General features: G+C 41.3%; 2 protein-coding genes across 2 annotated transcripts; one reads left to right on the top strand and one right to left on the bottom strand.

The window, feature by feature from the left end:
* Nucleotides 1-3,760: 3,760 nt before the first annotated feature.
* On the bottom strand, nt 3,761-4,832 carry LOC133410709 (trace amine-associated receptor 4-like). Its single transcript, XM_061692174.1, has 2 exons — nt 4,657-4,832; nt 3,761-4,568 (listed from the first exon to the last, which is right to left on the bottom strand). Exons 1-2 carry the CDS (start codon nt 4,830-4,832, stop codon nt 3,761-3,763), a joined length of 984 nt encoding a protein of 327 aa, XP_061548158.1.
* Nucleotides 4,833-10,064: 5,232 nt separating this feature from the next.
* Nucleotides 10,065-27,637, top strand: LOC133410590 (uncharacterized protein KIAA2012 homolog). The gene is made up of 10 exons (XM_061691965.1): nt 10,065-10,166; nt 11,479-11,610; nt 11,713-11,838; nt 12,740-12,883; nt 22,221-22,236; nt 22,300-22,691; nt 24,943-25,136; nt 25,201-25,373; nt 27,181-27,400; nt 27,466-27,637. The coding sequence occupies exons 1-10, from the start codon at nt 10,065-10,067 to the stop codon at nt 27,635-27,637; spliced, it is 1,671 nt and encodes a 556-aa protein (XP_061547949.1).
* The last annotated feature ends 270 nt before the right edge of the window (nt 27,638-27,907 follow it).

The following is a 27,907-nucleotide window of genomic DNA, read 5'->3' as shown; positions in this document are numbered from 1 at the left end:
TGTCGATCTCCCGTTCCATTCTTCCCTCACTTGTGTTGAAGACCCCAAAATACTTGAACTTCTCCACTTGGGGCAGGATCTCATCCCCAACCCGGAGAAGTCACTCCATCCTTTTCCGACTGAGGACCATGGTCTCAGATTTGGAGGTGCTGATTTTCATCCCAGCCACTTCACACTTGGCTCCAAACCGCTCCAGTGAGAGTTGGAGATCACGGCTTGATGAAGCGAACAGAACCTTATCATCTGTGAAAAGCAGAGATGTGTTACTGAGGTCCCGTATCAGGGAGTTCGGTACCCCATATTCCCAAAGCACCCCCCACAGGATTCCCCAAGGGACACGGTCGAACGCCTTCTCTGAGTCCACAAAACACATGGAGACTGCTTGGGCGAACTCCAAGGTGTAGAGCTGGTCCACTGTTCTTGAGGACTCAACCATGCTATTATTTTGGCTCATATCTACATTTTACCATTAAAAATAAGAGAATATACATACTGGTGTATTAATCATTACAGAAACATAAAGGGGCGGCACGTTGAGCGACTGGTTAGAGCGTCTGGCTCACAGTTCTGAGGACCTGGGTTCAATCCCTGGCCCCGCCTGTGGCCCCGCCTGTGTGGAGTTTGCATGTTCTCCCCCTCTCTTTATCCTGGTACTCCGATTTCCTCCCACTTCCTCAAAACATGCATGAATTGGAGACTCTAAATTGCCCGTAGGTGTGAATGTGAGTGCGAATGGTTGTTTGTTCGTATGTGCCCTGCGATTGGCTGGCAACCAGTTCAGGGTGTACCCCGCCTCCTGCCCAATGATAGCTGGGTTAGGCTCCAGCACGCCCTAGTGAGGAGAAGCAGCTCAGAAAATTTATGGATGGATGGATGGAAATGTGAAACTGAATGAATTTCATCAAATTTCAATTACAGTGAAAATGCGCTTTTTTATTTCACCTTCATATGAGAGAAATTGAGCAACATTAGAGCAACATTGTACCAATGTTTGAGTTAATCACAGTCAGCTGGGCTTAAATCTTTATTGTCAGCTTCACAAAACATGTAAAAATATATTCTTATCCCCCTACACACACACACACACACACACACACACACACAAACACGCACATACACTTAGGCACACATTCAGCCACATACCCCACGCACGCAGACACAGTAAATTCGCCGATAAAATACCTGCAAGATTACATCAAGTGATTGGCAACACACATTGGCAATACACTGATCGATATGGGTTCATGAAAAATTTATATTTTTCTGATAAAAACTATTCAATATTATTTAATATGCAAATAATCTTCAGAATTAAAAAACAAAAAAAAACAAAGCTTTCGATTGAATTGAATGGCCCTTCATGTTAACTACCATGGAGAAATATGGGTTTGGAAATGCAGTAGATCAAAATGCTATACTTAAACCCAATGGCTTCATGGACAACCAGCAGCCTCATTTCAACCTCACTATATTTACCTGTTATTGTCTAAAACAAAATATACACAGCTTGCTTCCTTTACAACATTTCTCAGAGATTTTGAGGCTTTATAGATTTGTACTCAACCTATTTTCACCACTTCAAATTGGTTACTACTGCATAAAAATAACAAACGAAGTGGGGACAGACCAATAGTAACGATTTGTGAAGCAAACCAAAACACGCACTACTGTAAAGGAAATGTGCTTGTCTTCTGTTGCTGATGTCAGCAGGCTGATGTTTCAAATCAGGCTGGTTTTGACCTAATTGTGGACAGGCCAAAATCTGCCTGAAAATCAAACATGTTAACAGAGAACAAGCCTAAAATTACTACAGTCTATTTCGGGGGGAATTTTTTTCTGTATACATCATTTAAATGTCAAGAACTATAGAACACTGTAAGTGCCACTGTTTGTCAGTATTAGATGGTCATTGTAGTGGCACCACGGCGTATGTGTGGTTACTATATCTGCTCACAGTCCAGGTGTTGTGGCTACGAATTTGGGCTCCGACCCTCCTGTCTGAAGTCTGCATGTTCTCCCCGGTCTTGCGTGTGTTTTCTTCGCGTACTGAGGCTTCCTCCCACATTTCAAAAACATACTTCTTTGGGTAAGCGAAGACTTTAAATTGTCCTGAGGTAGGACTGTGGGAAGGCTTTACCCTGCCTCTCAGCCAAAGTCAACTGGGAGAGAGCTGTGTAGAAACTGGAATAAAGTCATTGTAGTTACAGTATTTATTTGAATGACCTGTAAAGTATAAATGAACATCAATTATTCACGAATATCACGATACGCGTTCAGGCTCTGCTCACAACCCCCACAAATAATGGTGCTCCACTGTACACTCTGTTTTAGTTCTTTTATTATACTGAGGAGCCGGAACAGAAACACAAAAAAAATATTTTGTCTCAGGATCTTCTGTTTGGTTGTATAGTGGCCACATAGTTCTCATCTTTGCCATCACTGGTATCCTTAAAAAGATAACGTTTTTTTTATTATTATAATTTTTTGGGATCTAATAGATTAAAAAGGAAATGCACTTTTAACAAACACTGTACAATACTGTGTTGCAGGTGGTTGAGGAGGGAGGAGCCGATGGCTCAGAGCTTTGTTGAGCCAGTGAACATACTGTATCTCATACATTTTCTTCCATTTTTTGTGTGTGTGTGGGGATAAAACAAGCGGACTAGCAAACAACAATACAGTATTATTATGACACAAGCAGATTGACTCAAAGATGTCGCTACTTTTATTGCCTTACTAATCTCGATAGATGCTGAAAATATGTAATGATGATCGAGATGGTTTCTGAATGAGCATATATGTAAAAAATGAAAGAGATGCAATAGCACTATAGATACCAAATTAAATAGGAAGTAATTTCATAGTATCATATGTGTGAGGAATTTACTCTTTTACAGGATAAAAATAATCAGATTGCTCCCAGCAAGCTACTGCACTCCTAACTGCCCACATGGCAGAACTGTTAAACAGGATGACATCAATAAATATTGAAGGAAAACAATTGCTTTTGTTTGTTTGCAGTTCTTAGGCACCTCCCTAAAAAAAATTTCATGTGATGGTACATGTGATGGTCCACACTTGTCAACATATCTCTCGTGAATTTTTTTTTAGGATGTTGTTTTTATCTCCACAGTGACTCAATATAACTACAAAATCCATCCATCCATTTTCTGAGCCACTTCTCCTCACTGGGGTCGCGGGCGTGCTGGAGCCTATCCCAGCTGTCATCGGGCAGGAGGCGGGGTACACCCTGAACCGGTTGCCAGCCAATCGCAGGGCACATACGAACAAACAACCATTCGCACTCACATTCACACCTACGGGCAATTTAGAGACTTCAATTAACCTACCATGCATGTTTTTGGGATGTGGGAAGAAACCGGAGTGCCCGGAGAAAACCCACGCAGGCACGGGGAGAACATGCAAACTCCACATCCCACAGTTCTGAGGACCGGGGTTCAATCCCCGGCCCTCAGAACTGTGAGGCTGATGCTCTAACCAGTCGTCCACTGTGCCGCCCGCTACAAAATCAATAAGCCAAATAGAGACACCGAATGGAGAATGTGTTCTGTTTTGGACAGGTTAAAGGTTGAAAGCATGCATGCTTGTCAACAGTTGAAACAAAATCAATCACTTGGAAAAAAAAAAAAAAAAACAGTCACTCTCAAGGCAAACCATTACAGTCATCCACATTTGAAACAGAATTCAGATAATTTTCTATTCTGGACAACATGAAGGGTAGAAAGCATGCCTGGCTTGTTTACATTATATTGGCCTGGCTGGAGTCAGGCTTCAGAATCTGCAGCGTCACAATGAGTTTAATGGACCTTCTGAACCAGGGATAGAAAATAGCATAGATTAGCGGATTCAGACAGGAGTTGAAGTAGAACAACCACATGATAAAGGCTGCAGACGACGCATTGAGCAGAACATCCTGGCCCGAGATGGCGATGCAGAAATATGGCATGATGCACGCGATAAACACCACCACCACCACCCCGAGGGTCCTGGCTGCCTTCAGCTCAGAACTCTTGACTGTTGTGCCGCGCAATATGACATTTCTCAAGCGGGAGCGCATGGCGCGCACCTGAGACACAGCCACCAAAAACACTCTCATATACAGAACCACAATGACAGTGAGCGAGCCAATGAAGGAGAAAACAAGGTCTGTCATTCCAACAGCGTACGTAACCACAATCACACATTCACCTACACAGCTGTTGTACCTGCCTGGTTGCTTCAGAATGTCAATGAAACACACACAGTGGAAAAGTAATGAAATTAACCAACAGAGATAAACACAGATTTTAACTCTTATTTGGGAGACTTTGATGTGGTAATGCAGAGAGTCACAGATAGCCACATAGCGGTCGATTGATATGAGCACCATACTTCCTATTGAGACAGACGTTATCACGTACAGCAGAACATGATAAACAACACACATCAAGTCACCGAAAAACCAACAACCGTCAAGGAGGAAAATCTGAAACAACATGAGGAAGCTCACCAAGAAATCAGAGGTGGCCAGCGAAAGTAGCAGCAGGTTGGTGGGAGTGTGCAGTTGCCTAAACAAAGATAAACACTTGTCATAATGTCTGGAATTTGGACATAGCGCATGACGGTACAAGTGGAGAAAGGAGGACAAGGCATCACTTGAAATGAGAGATGGAGATGATGACCAGCAGGTTCAGAGTGAAGGTGATCAGCGAGATAGCGGAAAGCAGCATGTAGGTGAGAGCGGCTGCCGAGGGAGGACGGTGCGGCTTCCTGCAGGAAGTGTTGACCAGCAGCGGGAAGCACAACAAGGCTTCTTCTGCCACCTCCATCATCAGGGAGAGCAGAAGACAGGTTCCCCCTCAACCCAGCTCTGACGCTGATCTGCATGACGATGTTCATAAGTCCATAACAACAGAAGACAGTGCGCCTCTTTCTCCTCCTCCTCCTCATCACCCTCCCATACTTTGACGTCAACATTTTTTCGGGATTAAAGAAACAGTAAATCACACAGTTTTACTTGGCAAAAGGGAATGGATTGGATGAATCAGGGGTTTCCAAACTTTTTCCTCTAAGGCCACATTCAGAAAAATGGATGGATCCAAGCGCCAGTTGAAATTGTTGTTCAATAACTTTAAATTAATCATACATGTTTTTACGTACACATACATATGATTATTAATGCTTTTTATTTCATAATATTAATAATAACAACACATTAAACTTCTCCAGCTCTTCTCAAGGCACTCAAAGCCGCTTTCCACTAATCAGATGACAATAACAGTAAGATGAGTGAACAGGAAGCCCGGCTGGCGGGGGCGGGTGTCTGCGACGCTGTCCACCGCAGTGGAATGCAGAAAAGTCACCCCGGCTGGCGAGAACCTAGCTGGACGTCAGCTTCCGCGTGGAAGGATGGTCAGTAGCTGAGCTCGCTGCACGCATGTTCACGAGTCACAACCGAAACCGGGTATTCGAGAGCTTTTTGAGAGAGAGATAGGTATGTTATCATTTAGCTGAAGTTTTTTTTTTTTTTTAACCCCCCACCTTTCCAAGTTTACAATACATGACAACAACGACGCATACTCCTTCGGTGAATGTGTTGAGTGAACTTGAAGCTCAGGGATGGATCATTAAATGAACGAGGAAGCACTTGAATGATTTTGTGAAAAAGAAATTAAGTTGTGTGGAATAATGTGAAATGAAACAGGGAAAAAGTATTGAACACACCAACTGGTATTTATTTAATACTTTAAAACTTTGTTTTCTTTTTTAGCAATTTCAACAATTACATTTTTTTCTGTCAATATGTTAATGTTCCTCATTAATGTTTACATTAATGAGGAACAAAAAAAATTACTTAAACGATTTTAACAAATGGCTCCAATATAACAAAGAGTGAAAAATTTAAGTTGGCTCTGAAAACTTTCCGTACCCACTGTATATAATAAAGCCTATCACTCGTTTCCTGCTGGCTAACTATGCCTTAACTGGTATTACATTATACAAAATATCGAATAAAGGCCTACATAGGGAGATGTCATGTACCTGTATGTATTAATATTAATGATTGGTATACACCGGTCCTATTCATTGCCAATTGTGATTGTAATGATAGCAAAAAAGTACACATGCGAGCATTGTAGAAAACACAATGTGCAGGTCTACAATAGGTAGACCTGCACATTTGCTTGAGGAACATTTTTACCCTTATGAAATTAGGTAACGCCCATTGCAAACTGTAACCACAATACAAATGCAAATTTGATATAATACAATATAATATTACATATTGTGTTGTAATGTATATGCTATACATTGTTATTATTGTCTTACTCAAAGCAATCAGATTGGATGCCTTGGAAGTGCAATGATCTTCTATGATCCTGTGTTGATATCGTCACTTCTGTGTTGTATCATCTTGCAGAAAAAAGTATCATATTTCCAAACATACTGATATGTTGTCATCTAAAAGTACATACTTGTCTACTAGTAGAACATATTTCAGACACACAAACACATTAGTCTGAGTGGCAGCCAGCATTTTTTCATGTTCCCAATTTACATTGTAATGCAAGATGCAGTAGTAAATGTGACAGTTTGAACTCGCATTACTGTTCTTTAATGTCACATGTCATACAACCATATGCACCAAAATTTACGTTTTAGTGCTTTAATCAGCAGTAATTGAGGTTACAGTTTGTTAAAAGTTGAACGCATCATTTAGGTGGCTTACTTGAGTTATTAGGAAGACTTGTTCCGCTTATTTTGACTTGTTTGTTTGTGCAATGCTAGCATCATGTCACCTGTTTGTTTCACACCTTTGATTGCAGCCATGTCATTATGGAGCACCAAATGTCGCAGGTGTGAAACCTGTGACATTGTGTGTGCGTGTGTGCGTATGCGAGCGTGCGTGGTGTGTGCGTGTGTGTGTGTATGTGGCAACTTCACACAAAAACATGAAACAAGATAAACAAATGCTTGTTCTTCCTTTTAACTGTAATTAAAGTTTTTGACGTAACCTTCACACATCCATACACAACATAACTTCTGTATTATAAACAACACGATATACTCCACCTGCACACGCACGCACTCATGCACACACACAAGCACACACACTCACACATCATTATTGCATCATTTTAAAATCATTCCTTTTTCTTCTATTCTTCCCAATAACAAGCAATGCAATAATAAAAATAGATTTATTAAAAAAATACTATCTATCTATCTGTCTATCTATCTGTCTGTCTGTCTGTCTGTCTGTTCCACCATCCAACTGTCCACCAACCAACCAACCAACCTACCTACCTACCCTCCATCTATCCATCCATCCATGTATCCTCCAAAAGCTACATTTACATGGCATTGCACATATTGATAATTTGGGCTAATTTAGCGAGAAACATTAACACCGTCACACACTTGGAAGTGCCTGGAAGCAGTACGGCGCGTTCTATACCACAGCCACGGGCACGGCTTATTACGTGAAATGCAACGATAGCCAATTAAGCTTCCGCTGTTGCCATATACAAATATAAGAGCAATCGGTTGTGTTGAGTGTTTGTATAATGTATCTCCCAATTCATTCACCACAATATAATTGACAAGACCAGTTCGCAACAGCAATGTGGTTACCCGAGAAGCTAACGGTAGCTCAGCTTGTTCTATGGGCCTTTTCGGATTCTGGTTATTGCTTAGGAACTTTTCTTTCCTTTCTGAGCGAGATGACACAGAAATACTTTGAGGATAGTTTGTTTGAATTCTAAAAATGTTTAGGAAATGTGCCTCGATGCAACCCTCAAGCCACCTTTAGCAAATGTGACTCCAGGCCTACCTTTATCAAATGTAAGGAGAGTTATTACCCACAACCCTTTATGACAGCAATATTTAAAGCAGCAGGTCACCGACAAAGTTTCCAGACTAATGGCGTGCTCAGACTACACGAATGCTGCCCGATTTGGACCCGACAGACGCGTCGCAGACAAACGTGAACTGTCGTGGCCGATCATTTGAGTTATGAGTCCTCGATCAAGCATCCCCCTCTTTGTGAAAACATCAACAATTGCCAATCTAGTGTCTGGGACACCTTACAACCACGACAAGGAAAGTCTGTCATTTCAGAATTTTTTGTTCGTTTGTTTGTTTGTTTTTTGTGCTACATGGTCCTACGATAGACATTGACCAATAGTGTGAAGGAGCGCCATTAAACTGGACAGTTTTATAAGTGTAAAAAGGCCTCTTTAAGGAGCGTACAGGCTTTTTTTCTAGTGTGGGCATATGGGAAAACGTTATGTCCACAAAATCCTACATGTTGGGCCAATTGTTGTCATATTTTCAGAGGTTGAAATGGGCACAAAGAGAGATGATGATTGGTTGTATGTATCTGACTTTACGCGATGTTAAGCTTTACCACCTCCTTTTGTAAATTTTGCTAAAGATTGGTGACAGTTTTGAGACTTTAAGCGATCTAACGTTTATGGCGCCCTTTAAACTTCTGTGACTTCCTGAGCTCTCTCCCTTTTTGTCTAATGAGAGCGTGTATAACAGGAGCGCGCGCCATCCACTTGTTGTTCCTGCGAAGCCAAGCTCCGGTTGACCCCGTGGACCCGCACTTCTTTCCCGCGGTCTTGCATGCCAACACACTGTTTTTCTGCTGCCTGGACTAATTTCTTCTTGTCCCGCCTTAATATATAAATATAATAAATAAATAATCATGTTAAAAATTTTGAATCAAAAATTTGACCAGAACAGTATAGTGGAACCTCAATATAATGGACTCATGATGGTGTCGTCTGTTACAGCCGATTGTCCATCATATTAAAACACTTTTTCATGGCTTATGAATACAACCATACAGTACAAAAATGATTGTTTTGTACTTTTTTTCGTGGCATAAAATACACAATACAGTACAAAGTTATCATAAATCAGACTCATGTACAGGAAGTCTTAAAAGTGGAAAAAATGTGGAGTTGTTACCCAACGTTCAGGGAAGACTTTCTCCAAAGAATCAAACTTAATAGAAAATGAATTGACCTAAAATATTGACCAGTAGACCTCCACTCAAGATACACCAAATGGGTCAACGGTATTTGGGACTCATTCCCCCTCCAGGAAGTTAAAATAAAAAATGTATCATCCACAATTTTGGCATGGAAAGTTTCCAATTCATCTCAAAGGTCATTTGATGGACTTGTTCATCCAGGAATGCCTCTTTGGACCTTACATGGTGAGAAAATGAACAATTAGAATTAATTGATCTGATTAAGGAGGCACGGTGAATGACTGGTTAGCACATCTGCTTCACAGTTCTGAGGACCCGGGTTCAAATCCGGTCTCGCCTGTGTGGAGTTTGCATGTTCTCCCCGTGCCTGCGTGGGTTTTCTCCGGGTACTCCAGTTTCCCCCCACATCCCCAAAACATGCATGGTAGGCTCATTGACGACTCTAAATTGCCCTAAGGTGTGAATGTGAGTGTGAATAGTCGTTTGTTTATATGTGCCCTGCGATTGGCTGGCGACCAGCTCAAAGTGTACTCTGCCTCTTCCCCGAAGATAGCTGGGATGGGCTCCAGCACGTCCACGACCCTAGTGAGGATAAGCAGCATGGAAAATGAATGAATGGATGATCTGATTGATTAATATGCATGTCTAGATATATTTGTCTGTATTATACATCCACACAGCTCATGTGAATTGGGTACAGAATTAGTCCAAAAAGATGACCCTACTTTTACTTGCACAATCACAACACTTCCTGGACATTCCTATTCTAAATGTTTGCGCATATGCATGCGTGTGTGTCTGTTTGTGTTAATCCAAGCAGTTGCAGCTTGGCAACGCTAACACAAAGTAATGAATCACACATCCTAGCAACAAGAACTCATGCGCTGACCCAAACTGAGGAGGCAGCAGGTATGTCCATTGTCCTTTTCTCAACAATACGTTTTCCACCGTTAAGGATATCCAAGGATTTATGTACAGGATTATAACATCACTGACCCTGGAATGTGTGAGCGAGTTTAATGAATGCTGTTTTAGATGAGCTACTGTAGGAAGTAACACCATGAAGGATTTGTCCCTGTCGCCGCTGAGTCGGGGGTGCGGTCGCGTCATCGCAGCGAGCGCAGGCGATCATGGCCGCCTGGACGTCTGCTTCACGCCACAGGTGCCCCACGTGTCAAATTTCACTTGAAATGTTAGCATTACAGATGTAAGCATTAACTTTCACTTAATTTATTTGATCATTTATGCTTATTATCGCTCACGCTGAATTTATTCCGATTTGGATTTTTATCATAATTGCAAAACAAAAGTCAAATTAAACATACAGCAGAGCCAATTAGGGCATCATCTATAATCATGTAAAAATTAAAACATGACAAAATGTCAATCCAAAAAATCCTCCCATAAACCATGGCGAATCCGCATATTATTAGTTATCATTAATTATTATTATTCATCTAAAAATGAAAATTTGAATCATTATTTTGTTTTTTATGCTCAATTTTTCAAATTGCAATTTTTTGCATTGATTTAAAAAAAGTAGAAAAATGGGCCCTTCCATCCATCCATCCATCCATGCATGAATGGATGGAAAAATGGGCCACAGAACTGAATTTAAATTTTAATATTTTATGGGATGTCTTCTGTTGCCTGTTTTAAAACTTTTTTATTTTTGATCTGAGCAAAGTCACATTTGTTTTTTGATTACCAATTGAAAATTAATGAATTGAAAATGTAGGTCCATACTATACCTAGAACATTGTCTTTACCTCGTAGAATATGGCTGAGTAGCTGAGATGTACTTTGGCTACTGTATTGTTTTCCCCAAATGGTTGATTTTAATTGTTTTTAATGAATTCAACCATTTAAAAAAAACTAAAATATTAGGTGAAAAAAAATCACACTTCGGATTACTGTACAAATTGTCCCCGATCGTCATTACAGTCTAATTTTGCACACCCAATCTGCAGCATTCAAATGTACATACTGTTGCTGTCCATGTGCTTGTTTTTTTAAATTATTAATTTTTTTTCTCAATTGTAAGCTGATATGTGAAGAAGAATACATTTTGTTTTTAGAAAAGAAAAAGAAAAATCAGTGATTAGATGTGCTTGGAATCTAATGTGTGTTACGTGGCATGGTCAAATGCTAAAGAAGCCATGTCAATGAATGTACAGTACATCCTAAATGCTAACTGCGCTCGTTTGCATTTTTAAAACATCATATGAAATCTAATATGGTCATTCTTGTGTATAACGTTAGCAACATGAAGCTAACACAAAATAAGAGGTGTACGCCTATTGGCTGATCCTTTCATAAGATAAATCCTTACAGCTCACCGGACAACGAGTACTATGGTCCTGTACTCATTACATGACAGCTTGCATCCTAACGATTTTGATATTATAGCTTTAAATGAAGACTACTTCAATCATTAAAAATGTCATTAAAAAGCTATAACCCTGGCGCTATAGGACTATTACATCTGGAAATCCTATGATGCTCTGCTGCGTATGACCAACAGCGGAAGTCTGCTCAGGAGCGAAGACTCGACCATCCCAAAGACATACAGCACTCGCCGAGGGCCTCTCCTTCTCTACTCTCGAGTATAAATGACCCCTCTTCACCCACCCACCCCAAAATAGACTCCCACAAGTCCTTCGACCTTGTGAGGACTGAACCAAAAGATTTCTCTCCTGTGTCTGCAGGGCTTAGTTACACTCGGAACTGAATCTGGATCACAGGCGTCAGACATAAAGAGACAGGTCCCACGTCAACACACGCAGGACGTAGATCACCGGCCGGACGCTCTCATCTTGCGTCAGAATGCTCAGGTGAGCAAGAAGTGACCACAACGTCTCTGACTTCCGCCTAGTGTAGTTCATTACGTACACCTGCACAGTCTAAGGCAGTCACTTTAAAACTAAGAGCTACTTCTTGGGTACTGTTTAATGCGAAGGGCAACCAGTTTGATTCACCCTTCAGAAATAACACATTTGCCCAAATTACCTTTAATTAATTATATGTTGGTATTATTGTCACATGAACACATGTGAATCCTTTAAGAGACAGAACAAGCACTTTTTAAAAAAACGAGAGCTACAATATAATACAAAATTGCATGAAAGGAGACAACCAGTTTGGCGGCTGCTAAGAAGTGCCTGAAATTGTTCTTCTGAAGCGAGGTCATACTGTATATACAAACCTGAACAGGCAGTTATATTCTGCTTTATGCAATTGGCGTCCCCCTCCCTCCTCCAAAAATCGGGATTTGAACCCCAGTCCTCAGAACTGTGAGGCTGACGCTCTAACCAGTAGTCCACCGTGCCGCCGCATGTTATCTTATAAAGTAAAACCAATATTAAAAACTATTGCTATTTTACTTTTTTTGTAAGCATTTGTAAATCATTGATAGAGAGGGGCGCCAAATAAAATTTCGCCTAGGGCGCCACGTTGGTTAGGGGTGGCCCTGGCTGCCGGGGTGTGGTTACCTTCGGTATGGTCGTGATGCTGAAGCCGAGGGTGCAAAACAAGTCAAAGCCATGACGGGACACTAAGAAGATCAAGGCTGGGAGGGTCTTGAAGCCATAGCCCTCAGAGAAGGTGACGTGCCCACCATGCCAAAGTTAGTGTGACTATATTCTCTTCGGTACCGGACTCAATTGTTAGCAGGGGGGAAAAGTCACCTACTTGTAGACTTGTTCAGTAGTGATGTGGTTGACTTTGGTGTTTCAGGTGAGAAGAAGAAGAAGAGAGTCTTCCATCATTGATGAAATCCCTCACAACCAGCATCTACCTCCTACTGAAGACTACCACGTCACTATGGGGCAGGCTAGTGGGACTTGGACTCAGCAGGAGGTCCAAACAGAACCAGAATGGGTAGGATTTCAACTCCAAGAATGTCAGAAGGACTCCCATCATCAGCCGCTGCTTCTTCCTCTGTTACTCCCTGTCAAAAAATATGGTGAGAAATATGGTGAGAAAACTTTATGATGGTGGTGTTTTCATCTGTAAGATTATGATGCTCTTCCATCGTACAGAACAGATAAAGTGTAAAAAGAAAGCAACAGAGCGGGACAAAACAAGAACACAATTCTGCAAAGAGATGTTACAGCATGGACAACGGTCTAAGAAATCATCAGAAGTTCTGCTGGGCCCGGTGGATGGTGCATCAAAACTCAACATTATTATATAAGTTTATTTATGTCTTTAAAAAATATCTTTTTTCTGTGTTTATAATGTCATGCTACCTTGTGCTTTGTTCCGTCCCCTACGCCAAGAGTCTGTGCCTCTCCCACCAGGAGCCTCAGAATGCGTTGCAGGACGCAAAGGGCCAGGCAGGCAGAGCTCCTTAGCATTTTTACATAACCAAAACCTTCAGGATTCCTGTCACTCCAGCGAGGCTCCGAGAGGCGTGGTCAGGGGGGTTCTCCCACTGGAGCTGAGAGGTAAAGATGCCTACACAGGACATAGAATACCATTATATAACATGATTTAATCTACCATAGCAGAGCATATTATAGCGTAACATAATGTACAACCCCAATTCCAGTGAAGTTGTGTTAAACATAAATATTAACAGAATACAATGATTTGCAAATCATGTTCAACCTATATTTAATTGAATACACTACAAAGACAAGCTATTTAATGTTCAAACTGGTAAACTTTATTGTTTTTAACAAATAATCATTAACTTAGAATTTTATGGCTGCAACACGTTCCAAAAAAGCTGGGAGAGGGTCATGTTTACCACTGTGTTACATCACCTTTTCTTTTAACAACATTCAATAAACGTTTGGGAACTGAGGACACTTATTGTTGAAGCTTTGTAGGTGGAATTCTTTCCCATTCTTGCTTGATGTACAGCTTCAGCTGTTCAACAGTCTCCGGTGTCTCCGTTGTCGTATTTTACGCTTCATAAAGCCCCACACATTTTAAATGGGAGACAGGTCTGGACTGCAGGCAGGCCAGTCTAGTACCCGCACTCTTTTCATTCTGCACGCTGTTGTAACACGTGCAGAATGTGGTTTGGCCTTGTCTTGCTGAAATAAGCAGGGGCGTCCATGAAAAAGACGTTGCTTGGATGGCAGCATATGTTTCTCCAAAACCTGTATGTACCTTTCAGCATTAATGGTGCCTTCACAGATGTGTAAGTTACCCATGCCATTGGCACTAACACAGCCCCTTACCATCACAGATGGTGGCTTTTGAACTTTCCAGCCATAACAGTTTGGATGGTTCTTTTCCTCTTTGGCCCAGAGGACAAGACGTCCACAATTTCCAAAAACAATTTGAAATGTGGACTCGTCGGACCACAGAACACTTTTCCACTTTTCATCTTTCCATCTTAGATAAGCTCGGGCCCAGAGAAGCCGACGGCGTTTTTGGGTGTTGTTGATGAATGGCTTTTGCTTTGCAGAGTAGTTTCAAGTTGCACTTACGGATGTAGCCCCCAACTGTATTTACAGACATGGGTTTTCTGAAGTGTTCCTGAGCCCATGTGGTGATATCCTTTACACGTTGATGTTGGTTTTTGATGCAGTGCCGCCTGAGGGATCGAAGGTCACGGGCATTCAATGTTGGTTTTCGGCCTTGCCGCTTACATGCAGTGATTTCTCCAGATTCTCTGAACCTTTTGATGATATTATGGACCGTAGATGATGAAATCCCTAAATTCCTTGCAATTGTACGTTGAGGAACAACGTTGCTTAAACTGTTCAACTATTTTCTCACGCACTTGTTCACAAAGAGGTGAACCTCGCCCCATCTTTGCTTGTGAATGACTGAGCAATTCAGGAAAGCTTCTTTTATACCCAATCATGGCACCCACCTGTTCCCAATTAGCATGTTCACCTGTGATGTTCCAAACAGGTGTTTGACGAGCATTCCTCAACTTTCTCAGTCTTTTTTTCCACCTGTCCCAGTTTTTTTGGAACGTGTTGCAGCCATACATTTCAAAGTTAATGATTATTTGCTAAAAACATAAAAGTTTATCAGTTTGAAGATTAAATATCTTGTATTTGTACTGTATTCAATTAAATATAGGTTGAACATGATTTGCAAATTGTTGTATTCTGTTTTTATTTATGTTTAACACAACGTCCCAACTTCATTGGAATTGGGGTTGTAATATAGCATAACATAGGGTAACATAATCTAACATAGCATAGCACAGCATAGCTATGAATTAAAAAAAAAACAATACCACATAAAATAACACAACGCAGTATAAAATAACCCAACGCAAAACAAATAATCAGTGAGCTGGAGCCTATACCAGCTGACATTGGCAAGAGACTGAGCACACCCTGGACTGGTCGCCAGTCAATCACAGGGCACATTCATAACAACATAACATAACATAACATAACATAATTGTACATAACATAATATTGTGGCTGCTTTTAAGATTTTCAGAACGGCCAAGCAGTTGGATGCTTGATTCTTGGTCCTGACGGAGAAATTATTCAAATGTCCCTCTATGACAACTACCAACACCAACTTCTTGGTGACAATGACACAGACCAGCGAGGTGAGTCAATTGCCTACATTTCCCAAACTGTGGGTTGAGGGTAAAATATTGTTTCATACGGTGGCTTGGAAGTGCAAAATATAACACATTGTGAAACACTTTTACATTACAGGAAACAAATTAACAAAAGCCAAAACACTTTTACACTTCAGAAAACAAATGAACAAAAGCCGAAACACTTTTATATCTCAGAAGACATATTAACAAAAGCCGAAACATACATTTCAGAAAACACATTAACAAAAGCAGAAACACTTTTACATAAGACGAAACAAATTACAATTGAGACAACCCGGAAAGGGAACGTCCAATATTATTAGGAATCCAGCGCATTTTTCTGGAAGGACACGCCCCGCTCCAATATTACTGGCTCCAGGACACGCGCCGCTGCAATATGATTGGCTGTTGTATCCCGGTAGAGCACGCTCTACTGCTCCCAGACGGTAAAAGAAGTATGTGACTTATTAAGTGTGGCGGCATTAATATAAATGCCATGAACCCTAAAGCCTGTCGAACACTGTGCAACGTGGTCGAACCTGACTAGACCGAACCGTCGCATAAAAATAAGAGTTGCCGACGCATCCCCGCACATTGAGCGATTGTATATATGGACGCTCTGAACAGCGAGCCTGTATAGGCGTTGGATTCTGCATATACAATCTATTGTACTTGATCACATATCTTAAACCATAAAAATATAGCTTAAGAGTTAAGGAAGAAGCAGGTTGTTAAAGAGAGAGGATGCTGGCGAGAATTAAAGAGAAAGTGTGGATATTTGAACATACATTCTGGTCACAAACTTTGCTTTTTCATGCACAGGCACATTATACATTATGAATGTGTTGTCTGACAGAAGAGTCTGCTAGGATGAAGGGCAACGTTTATAAGACAGTGGTGAGGCCAGCCATGATGTACGGATAAGAGAGAGTGGCACTGAAGAGACAACAGGAAGCAGAGCTGGAGGTGGTGGAAATGAAGATGTTGAGGTTTGCTCTAGGAGTGACCAGGTTGGATAAAATTAGAAGTGAGCTCATCAGAGGGACAGCCAAGGTTCGATGTTTTGGAGACAAAGTTAGAGAGAGCAGACTTTGAAGGTTTGGACACGTCTAGAGGAGAGAGAGTGAGTATATTGGTAGAAGGGTGATGAGGATGGAGCTGCCTGGCATGAGAGCTACAGGAAGACCAAATAGAAGGTTGATGGATGTTGTGAGGGAAGACATGAGGGCAGTTGGTGTTCAAGAGGAGGATGCAGGAGATAGGCTGACATGGAAAAGGATGACTCGCTGTGGGGACCACTAATGGGACAAGCTGAAAGGAGAAGAAGAAGAAGAAGAAGAAGTAGCGTTAATTAGCACTGTGCAGCAATAGCAACAACTGTATACGTCATTCGTACTTTTTATGCGTGATCCAAGGCTGTTGAGGGATTGCAAGAACTCAAAACTACTTTGTAATTCTTCATGTCTCCTTTCAGGGGAGCAAACTGTTGGTCTCTCCCCAGTAACTGGACCAAATTCCTGTACAATTGTCCAGTCCAAACCCAAGTTCTTATAGACTGATGTGATTATAGATTTCACGCCTTAACGGTCCCCTTCCATCAGAATCATTTTTTCCATGTTTTCTGCATAACAGGTCAAAATGACTTGGTAGAAGGTTGTCGATTGAATACAAAAGTCAATAAGCAAAACGGGTCAATTTGAAGTCACCGACAGTATGACATAGTTTTGGCAATTAAAATTCAATTACCCACCCACTCAACTCAGCTGAACTGCAACGGCATTTCCGGGTTTTTGAGCAAGCGAGTCTCAGCCATATAAATACACTCTACAAGTATACATATGTTGTGTTTTACAACAATTCTTAAATATACAGTATTTCCAATATTTTTTGTAACTGTGGTCGATGAAATAGCAAAGCTTGCAGTCATTGACACCAGCAATGATTGTCGCGGGAGTTTCAATTCACATGAATGGGAGTGGATGACGAGTTGAAAAGATCCCCTCTCTTTTTATTTTAATCCACATCCCTTCTCAGCTCACATTCCCAATTATTGGGCCAACAATCTAACGCTTGGTAAATTGTGCTTCACAGTGATTTTTACACACCGAAAACGCATTTGCTTTATTTGCACCACATTGATCGACGCTATGGCCGCTCACAGCACTGCCTCGCCGGATGCGGGCGCCCCAACGACCCGCTGAAGAGAACAGGAGTGGGAGAAGCATATAAAATAAAGGATGCGACGTCTCTATGAATGCTTGGCCGCCCCAAGCAGACGCTGTGATATGGACCAATCAGAGCCAATCAACTAAAAAATAAAAAAACATGAATAAGAACAAACGCCATTAAAATTTGGAGTTAAACAGTAGCTACATGTAGTACTAGTAGTAAATATCAATTTTATTGTTTTTTTGTTTGTTTGTTAGAAGATGGAGAACTGAACTTAAATGTACCATCGGGGGATGCTCACTACTGTGCACCGATTGAAGCAGTGAGTTTTTCCCACTAATTTACAATTTGGTGAAGTTTTAACGAAGCTCAGCTTTGTTCATTTAGCATCTGTGGCATCTAAACAATATTTTGTATTAATTGTTGCTAAACTAGTGTTTCGATCTTCATAAGTCTGCAGAGACGGATGTAAGACCACCCAACAGCCCTGTCAATTTAGGTAATCCATTCATACGGTACTGTATAGCCACCATCAATTTATCCTCTTTTCCATTGTATTAAAGTCAGCTCTTCTTGTTTTAGTGGTTGCAACAAATGAAAGCAAAAAGGAAGCAGAACCAATGGAAAAAACACAGTGGGAAGACAAACAAGATGTTAAAAACAAAGTGTGGAAATCTTCACCAAGGGAAGAATTGGAGGAGCCTGCAGGAGGCACCAGTGAGGAGCAGCAGGGGGAAGAGGAGGGTGAGCATCTGCCACCAGCCAGTTCAGGACAGTTTGGGAACAACACAATTAACACGCTGGAATTTGGACTCAGGTATGAATTTTAAATTAATAATTAAATTGTAAAGTGGAGCTTTCAAAGTGAATTTATGCTGTCTGTGACGCTGGTTGACCCAACAGAAAATAAGTGAAAGTGAATTAATCTGTTCCAGGGTCTAACTGTCATACAAGTACGAGAAAAATAAACTATGACGACTCACCTATTGAAAACACCCATAAGAGGGAGGTGTTTGCATGGCAATATTGTCACCCAATGGTGTTAAATATTTAATTGCTGGAATTGAAACAAGTCGTGCATAAACCTATTTATGTTACCATCTGCTTGGTAATATGTATTTGTGCATGTTAATGATATTTAATTAATTTCATTTTTCATATTTTATTGAGGGCGGCACGGTGGACGACTGGTTAGAGCGTCAGCCTCACAGTTCTGAGGACCCGGGTTCAATCCCCGGTCCCGCCTGTTTGGAGTTTGCATGTTCTCCCCGTGCCTGCGTGGGTTTTCTCCGGGCACTCCGGTTTCCTCGCACATCCCAAAAACATGCATTAATTGGTGACTTTAAATTGCCCGTAGGTGTGAATATGAGTGCGAATGGTTGTTTGTTTGTATGTGCCCTGCGATTGGCTGGAAACCAGTTCAGGGTGTACCCCGCCTCTTGCCCGATGACAGCTGGGATAGGCTCCAGCACGCCCGCGACCCTAGTGAGGAGAAGCGGCTCAGAAAATGGATGGATGGATGGATATTTTATTGAGCGCCCAGATGCTCGCCGACTTTGCAGCATTTCTCGCTCTATGGTTATTGTCACACTTTTGGTCTTTAGTGGCATCAGACCCAAAAAAAAAAGCCAAATTAAAACGAACGCATCCCTGTTGTATGACTTTTGAGGCATATTCTAAATACAGTGAAGCCCCCGTATTAGCAGTTCAGCATTTGTAAATTTGCATATTCACACATATTTTAACCTATCCTGTTATTTGCTGAAAACTCGCCTATTCGCTGTTTTTATGCTCCAGCCAAAGCAATCAAAGTATTGCTTTGCCACAACCTTCTGCCATTTCGGTGCCAAGCAACTATGTTTACTATGTCTTTAGTAGCTTAATGACTCTATACCTTTGTGCTAAATGTTTAATATTTATTTAAGTGCAATTTTTGCAGACAGAGCCTGTCTTGATTTTATTTATTTATTTATCTAAGATATTTTACTTATTGTTGTACATTACAATGCCAATGTTCAATATTCTTTAGAATTGAAAGTTAATTGTTCTTAAAAAGGATGTACTTGAATTATTATGCTCTATAATATAATTGAATCAGTTGAATTAAAAAAAAAAACATCAACGATACTATCGTTTATCGTGATAGTTTTTGGTAAAATCTATTGTCCTAAAAACTTTGGCTGAAACATAACATAATGTACTGCGAGAGAGCAAGAGTAATGGATAACAAAAAAATATTGGACAAATTATACAAATAAAAATCTGCAATATAGCGGGACAGGAAAGCAACAACCGTCATATAGTGGAGGATTACTGTATCTGTACTCTGATGCTGAGTTGCAGGGACTCATTGTTTCATTGTACCGGTAGTAAAAAAAAAAAAAAAAAAAAAAAAAAAAAAAAGGTACTGTGCTATTTTTGACGTCAAAACACTTCGGTCTGGTACATCTAAAAAATCTCAAATGGCCATTTTAGGATTATTTGGCCCATTTACAGGAGTCTTTCAAAGAACAAATTGAACCATGTGTACAAAATATGGGCAACACTAAATTTCAAATAAAAGAATTAAAAAATATTCTATAAATGTTGGCTGATGTAGGGAAAATACAATGGATACACAAAAACTGATGAATTCTGTAACAGCAGTGATTTAAAAAATGAGACTTCCTCTTTAAAATGTTGATAACAATATATTTAATGGTCTAAGATCTGTACATTCACATTAATGTCATATGATCATATAGAGGGAAGGATGTGGAAACTGTCGAGTCACAAGAAGGACAAATGCGATCCAGGAAGAACAAGGTTGGAAATGCGAGGAAGCAAAAGAAAGAAGAGAGTGACGCTCGCCTGTCTAAAAGCCACATAGAAGACAAGCAAACCAAGAAAAACGCAACAAACACACAAGAACATTCGACACTAACATCTGCGGTGAGGAATCTTGTGGTTTGTTGTCAGTTTGTTTTTTTGTTTTTGATTTTTGCCTACCAAATGATGCTGTTTCAGAAAAAGAAGAGAGGCATCAAGAAAAGAGAGAACAGTGAGACGAGGACAAAGGAAGCAGCAAATGAAGCGAAAGGAAGACAGGAAGAGTCGACCAGAAGAAGACGACGGGCGAAGCTAGAAAACAAAGATGGTAAGATGACACGGCATCATCACATACACTCCAAAAGTATTGGGCGTAAGGACAAGTAGTGGTCAAACTGTACACACTGTATACGAATGGACCCAAAACACATCCCTGTGGAACTACGAGGTAAACTCATAAATTATTTGAACAAAGGTATTGGGACACATTGCATCGAAATAAATACCTGAGGTGAAAAGTGAAGTTCTCTGTAATAATTTATGTCCATTCAAAAATATATTTTCATGGTCTGTTATAGTCTTTTAGTGATCAAGTTAACATTTCCCAAATATAACATTTACGTGACCAAACGTGACTATTTTCTGACCTTTCTAGAGCATTTGTGTAGCTTTTTGAGGAAATATGTTTTTAATGTTAAAATAGTGTTTTTGAGGCCAAACATAACATGTTCATCTCCTAATCCAGCCTTTTTGTGACAGAATATCGTGTTTTAATGACATGTAGCATTTAATGGGAAAATCCCACTTTACTGGCCAAATTTACCTCAAGTTCGCATTTTTTTAGCAGTTAGCAGTTTTTCTCCAAAATTTGTGCCTGTGGGGAATTAGTGAAGTCAGAGTTCACTAATATGGACCTCCAATCTTCGTTGTAGTTCATCACAAAATGTTGTTTGACACTCTTCTTCCACACCAAACTCAAGCATGCCTTCATAGACATTGCTTTTTTTGCACTGTGAAACATTCCCCAATCCTTTCCCGTAAAGTTTGACGAATACAATTGTACAAAGTGTGTAAGAATTATTGAAATAAGTCATCTTTCCCAAAAAGCCTATTGCTTTGTGGAAGTGTATTGCTGCCGTACCAGAAAGAAAAAAGTTCAGTATCACGTTATAATGTGATACACTTGTCAGGTTAAAACGCTAAATTTGACTTCAGCATTAGGCTTAACAAAATGAAGTCAGTCTTCCGGTTCTCGTCACTGGCAGAGCCCTTTGAAGGTATGTGTCTTCTTTTTTATTAAAAACAATTTTTAAACACTTGGCCTTTAATGCAAAAGAGCAGTGTAGTTACATAGCTAGTAACTTTGATTTATAAGACAAAAGAAGAAGACACGTCACTTCATAGGGCTCCACCATTGACCTGAACCGGAAGGAAATGCTTCATTTCATTTTGCCGAATGCGAAAGTGGAGCTTATCACATTATAACTTGATATCTTATCACCTTAAAACCTGGAACTTCATCAATCCACTAAAATGTGAAATCTCTCACTTTGACAATGTGAAATTTAACACGCTAAAATGTGAACTTTATCATGTTATAACATGATACTGAACATTTGTTTTCTGTTGTTGTAGCAATATGCTTCTGTAACCCGAACACGTGAATGACTGATTAATTTTAATGTTTGTTCCAATACTTTTGTGCAGTCTGAGTATGCACGAAGTAAGAGTGAAAACAATGACTTAGAATGTTATAAATATTCTTATTTTTCCTTCACATTTGCAGATGATCTTAATGTTCCCCCACATAAACAACTAGAAGATGGTCTGGAGAAAGAGGAGGTGGCAACCGAACAGGAAACATGCGACGCGCTTGACATAAAATCCCCCAGAAGCTTCGCCAACAAAACAAAAGCTGACACCAGTGTAGAAGAAGACACTGAGCGCCTTTCCAGTGATGACAAACACAACCCTGACAGCAGCGTCCAATCAGTTAGTTTCCAAAGGTCTCCACTTGTGTCCTTGGGCACCAATGTGAGGAGCTCACCGGGGTCTTCCTGTGAGGGTCTATCGGCCGATAGGAGGGTCCTCACATCCTCTCAAGGTCAACTGTCATCATCGTGCTCCACCGTCATGGTAACCGAGGAGCAGCTGATGTTGAACCTGGTAAAGACCGAGGTAGTTTGAGAGCACAGGAAAAGACCTTGTATGGTTTGTGAAATTGACGAGTGGGAGTCAACCTTTGCCATCATAAAAACAGTATTCAGATACAGTATGTTTTAAGTAACACTCCAGCATCGTTAATTGAAATGTGCAAGAGTTGTACGAAACAAATGATGGCCAATGTTGATTAGTACAGTGCAACCTCCAAAATCCAACACCCTGAAAGTTGAACAAGTTGGAGGTCTAACATTAAGCCACAAATCTTGTGACACCTCAGCTCTGTTGCCTCCACAAATGTTTTTTTGTTATGCAACCACAGAAGGGTGCAATTGATAACAAAGAGGAAAAGTGTGCCAATAGCCGTATTATTAAATACATTATACAGGGCCCGAGCCCTGCTGCCAACAGAAAAAATCGATGCCCACCCAAAAAGGTTCACCTCGACAAAGTGACTTGACACAAAATAAATATTTTTACATTTGACATGGCGAGGGCAGCACGGTGAACGGCTGGTGAGCACAGTTCTAAGGAAGCCCGGTTCAAATCCAGGCTCGCCAGTGTGGAGTTTGCATGTTCTCTCCGTGCCTGCAGGGGTTTTCTCCAGATACTCTGGTTTTCTCCCACATTCCAAAAACATGCATGGTTAGGTTAATTGGCGACTCTAATTTGCCCATAGGTGTGAATGTGAGTGCTAATGGTTGTTTTGTGCCTTGCGATTGGCTGGCGACCAGTTTAGGGTGTACCCTGCCTCTCGCCCAGAATCAGTTGGGATAGGCTCCAACACAACCCTAGTGAGGATAAGCGGTATGGAAGATGGATGGATGGATAGACATCACTATTGGCCTGAGAACAAAAACACCAAAATTCTACGAGTAGGTGAATTCAGGAGTGCCGAACCGTAAATATGCGGAGGCTGACTGTACACTTATTATACATGACACAAGACATATAAGTCCAGTAATACCTATAAAATGCCATTAGGTGACAGAATGGCTCTGAAAACAAGTTTCTGATGTCTGTTGGGTAAATTATTTTCTTTAGTTTATTTAAAGTCTTACTAGACAGTGGATTACTTATTCTCAAACATATACTGTATTACAGTTAATAATAGCAAAATGTTGATTAAAAATAGCATTTTAAGTCAATACAGTTTATGATGGGGACAGTTTGAGCCTGGAACAGAATACCCCTCTTTACATAATTTTTAATCAAAACAATTCTGAGGGTGAACTGTATTACAAAGGGGTGAGAACTGCTGAGTAACTCACAATCAGATGTTTTCATGAGCACTGGTAACAATGTTATCGCTGACAATCCACCCAAAGTTATTATGATATTTTTTCCAATAATCCAGATAGCGAGTATTGCACAACACAGCATATACAGTATATTTGGAGAGATACTGTAGAGATAGATAGATAGATAGATAGATAGATAGATAGATAGATAGATAGATAGATAGATAGATAGATAGATAGATAGATAGATAGATAGATAGATAGAATGCTTTCATATGTATTTTTTAAAAATAAATACATATTATTACATTACTTTTTATTGGGAAGAATAGAACAAAAAGGAATGATGTGATGATGATGCAATAATGATGAGGGTGTGTGTCTGGTGGTGGTGGTGTGAATGTACCACACACACACACACACACACACACACACACAAACACACACACACAGACACACACACAAAGTCACAGGTTTTACACTTTACAAGGTGTGAAACAAACAGGTGAGATGATGCAAGCATTGCACTAACAAACAAGTCAAAGTAAGCATAACACGTCTTCCTAATACTTCACTTTGCATATTTTTAATGGGAAAAATTTTGAGGTTCAACTGTATTACACAGGGTTGCGAATTGCTGAGTAACTCACAATACGATTTTATTTTTTAATTTTTTAAGTGGTGGTACAAAATTTCGATATTGTTATCGCTGACAAATTAGACAGACAGACAGACAGACAGACAGAGAGAGAGAGAGAGAGAGAGAGAGAGAGAGAGAGAGAGACAGACAGACAGACAGATGGGTGGGTCGTTGGTTGGTTGGACAGATGGATGGATAGATAGACAGGTACATAGACAGATAGCTGAAGAGTTGACCAATCATCGTTAAATATTATTTAGTATTTGTCTCATCCCTGTATTACAGCGGGTATAGTAACCAGCCTTGAGGGAAACACATATTCATAGAAAATAATTGCCCATGCATTCAAACAACTTTAAAAGACGTTGGCATAATGCATGGGTTTTAGGCCTCCAGAAGGAATGAGGAAGAGAAGGCCTGTCGTCAGGCCGAGAGAGCCGATATACAGAGGCAAGAATTGGAGAGAAGGAGGGAGCAAGAGGAGGAAGAAAGGATGCAGCTGCAAGAGGAGAGGAAGCGGACAAAGGACAACATGAGGACCGAGCTGGAGGAGGAACGGAGAAGGAGAGTTGAACATCTCCGGTGAGAAATCTTGTTGGTTTGTGTTACAAAGCTTTCTGCTGCCACTTTTTTTCTCCACACTCAGACTGAGGAAACTTGCAGAGGAGGAGGTGAGGAGGAGGCGTGAGGAGGAGGAGCAGGAGCGAGCTGGACGCGAACAAGCGGAGCGAGAGAGGCTGAGGCGGCGTCAAGAGGAGAGGAGGCGACATATGGAGCGACTGCAGAAGATGAGAGAGGAGGAGGAAGGGAGGAGGAAAGGTGAGATAATAATAATAAGAAGAAGAATTTACGACTGCTGCTGCTAATACTTTACATAAAGCAAATTTCTTTATATAGCACACGAAACACAAAAAATAAAAGACAGATGGGAACATTTAAAAACAAAGAGAGACTATATATATATATATATATATATATAATTATCCATCCATTTTCTGAGCCGCTTCCCCTCATGAGGGTCGCGGGCATGCTGGAGCCTATCCCAGCTATCATCGGGCAGGAGGCGGGGTACACCCTGAACTGGTCACCAGCGAATCGCAGGGCACACATAAACAAACAACCATTCGCACTCACATACACAGATATGGGCAATTTAGAGTCCTCAATCAACCTACCACATATGTTTTGGGGATGTGGGAGGAAACCACGTAGGCACGAGGAGAACATGCAAAGTCCACACGGGCGGGGCCGGGGATTGAACCCTGGTCCTCAGAACTGTGAGGCAGACGCTCTATGTGTATATATATATATATATATATATATATATATATATATATATATATATATATATATATATATATATATATATATATATATAGGCAACATGATTATTGCACGGGTGTGCCTTAGGGTGGCCACAATAAAAGGCCACTCTGAAATGTGCAGTTTTGCTATATTGTGGGTGTCTAGAGGGTCAGTATCTGGTGTGACCACCATTTGCCCCAACACAGTGCAACACATCTCCTTCGCATAGAGTTGATCAGGTTGTTGATTGTGGCCTGTGGAATGTTGGTCCACTCTTCTTCAATGGCTGTGCGAAGTTGCTGGATATTGGCAGGAACTGGAACACGCCGTCGTATCCGCCGATCCAGAGCATCCCAAACATGATCAATGGGTGACATGTCCGGGGCGTATGCTGGCCATGCAAGAACTGGGATGGTTTCAGCTTCCAGGAATTGTGTACAGATCCTTGCAACATGGGGCTGTGCATTATCATGCTGCAACATGAGGAGATGGTCGTGGCTGTATGGCACAACAATGGGCCTCAGGATCTCGTCACGGTATCGCTGTTCATTCAAAATGCCATCAATACTGTAAAATGCACCTGTGTTCTTCACCCATAACATACGCCTTCCCATGCCATAACCCCACCGCCGCCATGGGCCACTCGATTCACAACGTTGACATCAGCAAACCGGTCACCCACACGACCCCACAAACGCTGTCTGCCATCTGCCCCGAACAGTGAAAACCGGGATTCATCCGTGAAGAGAACACCTCTCTATCGTGCCAGACGCCATCGAATGTGAGCATTCGCCCACTCGAGTCTGTTACGACGACGAACTGCAGTCAGGTCGAGACCCCGATGAGGACGACGAGCATGCAGATGAGCTTCCCTGAGACGGTTTGTGCAGAAATTATTTGGTTATGCAAACTGATAGTTGCAGCAGCTGTCCGGGTGGCTGGTCTCAGAGGATCTTTGAGCTGAACATGCTGGACGTGGAGGTCCTGGGCTGGTGTGGTTACACGTGGTCTGCGGTTGTGAGGCCGGTTGGATGTACTGCCAATTTGTCTGAAACGCCTTTGGAGAGGGCTTATGGTAGAGAAATGAACATTCAATTCACGGGCAACAGCTCTGGTGGACATTGCTGCAGTCAGCATGCCAATTGCACGCTCCCTCATCTGTGGCATTGTGCTGTGTGATAAAACTGCACATTTCAGAGTGGCCTGATGAACAAACACAAAATGAAGTGTTTGTTTTTTTCCAGTGAAAGTACACTTCATTAATATGCGGCTCGTTCCTAGTCCACACACTTATCGGTTCAGATCGGTTCTTTACTTGTAGCGGAAGTGGAGCGTCTCCACCTGGAGGAGCAGAGGAGAGAGGAAGAGGAGTGCAAACGCTTGCAGGAGATGGACGCAAGTGAGAGAGACAAGTACCTCGCTATGAAGGAGCGGGAGGAGGAGGACAGGAGGACCATAGAGGAAGAGCACCGAATGAGGGAAGAAGAACAAGCTTTGAGGGCTGGAGAAGAGACCAGAGTGGAGGCAGAGCTACTCGCCAGGTAAATAAATTAGTGTTTTTGAGTGTCTATTATCATGTCTTGCTTACACGTTGTTTTCCGTGCAGGCACATGACGCCGTTGCAGCAGAAGACGGCCTTCAAAAGGGGCCTGCTGCTGGAGGCCGAGGGGATGGAACAATCGCAGGGGATCTCCAGGCCGTGGGTCTACTCCTATTTCACTTTGTTACAGCTGCCGGACCTGAAGCCCACTAAAACTTATGAGAGCATAACACCGTGATCATTCACCTCCATGTCTTATGACCGTGATGATGGAAAGTGTGATTTGTAGCCTGTCAAATGGGTCAGTCCCAGTTCAGGTCCCTGACAAGTAATGTATTGGAATCCATCCATCCATTTTCTATAGTACACCCTCATTAGGGTCACAGCTCATTGTGGGCAAGAGGCGCAGTACACCCTGGACGGGTCGCCACATTTAGACAAACAGTCATTCTCATTCACACCTACGGGCAATTTAAAGTCTCCAACTAACTTACCATGCATGTTTTTG

The sequence above is a fragment of the Phycodurus eques genome, chromosome 12 (genome assembly GCF_024500275.1).
Source record: "Phycodurus eques isolate BA_2022a chromosome 12, UOR_Pequ_1.1, whole genome shotgun sequence".
NCBI lineage: Eukaryota > Metazoa > Chordata > Actinopteri > Syngnathiformes > Syngnathidae > Phycodurus > Phycodurus eques.
Note: the sequence above shows the minus strand (reverse complement) of the source record. Positions and strands in the feature narration are given on the sequence as shown.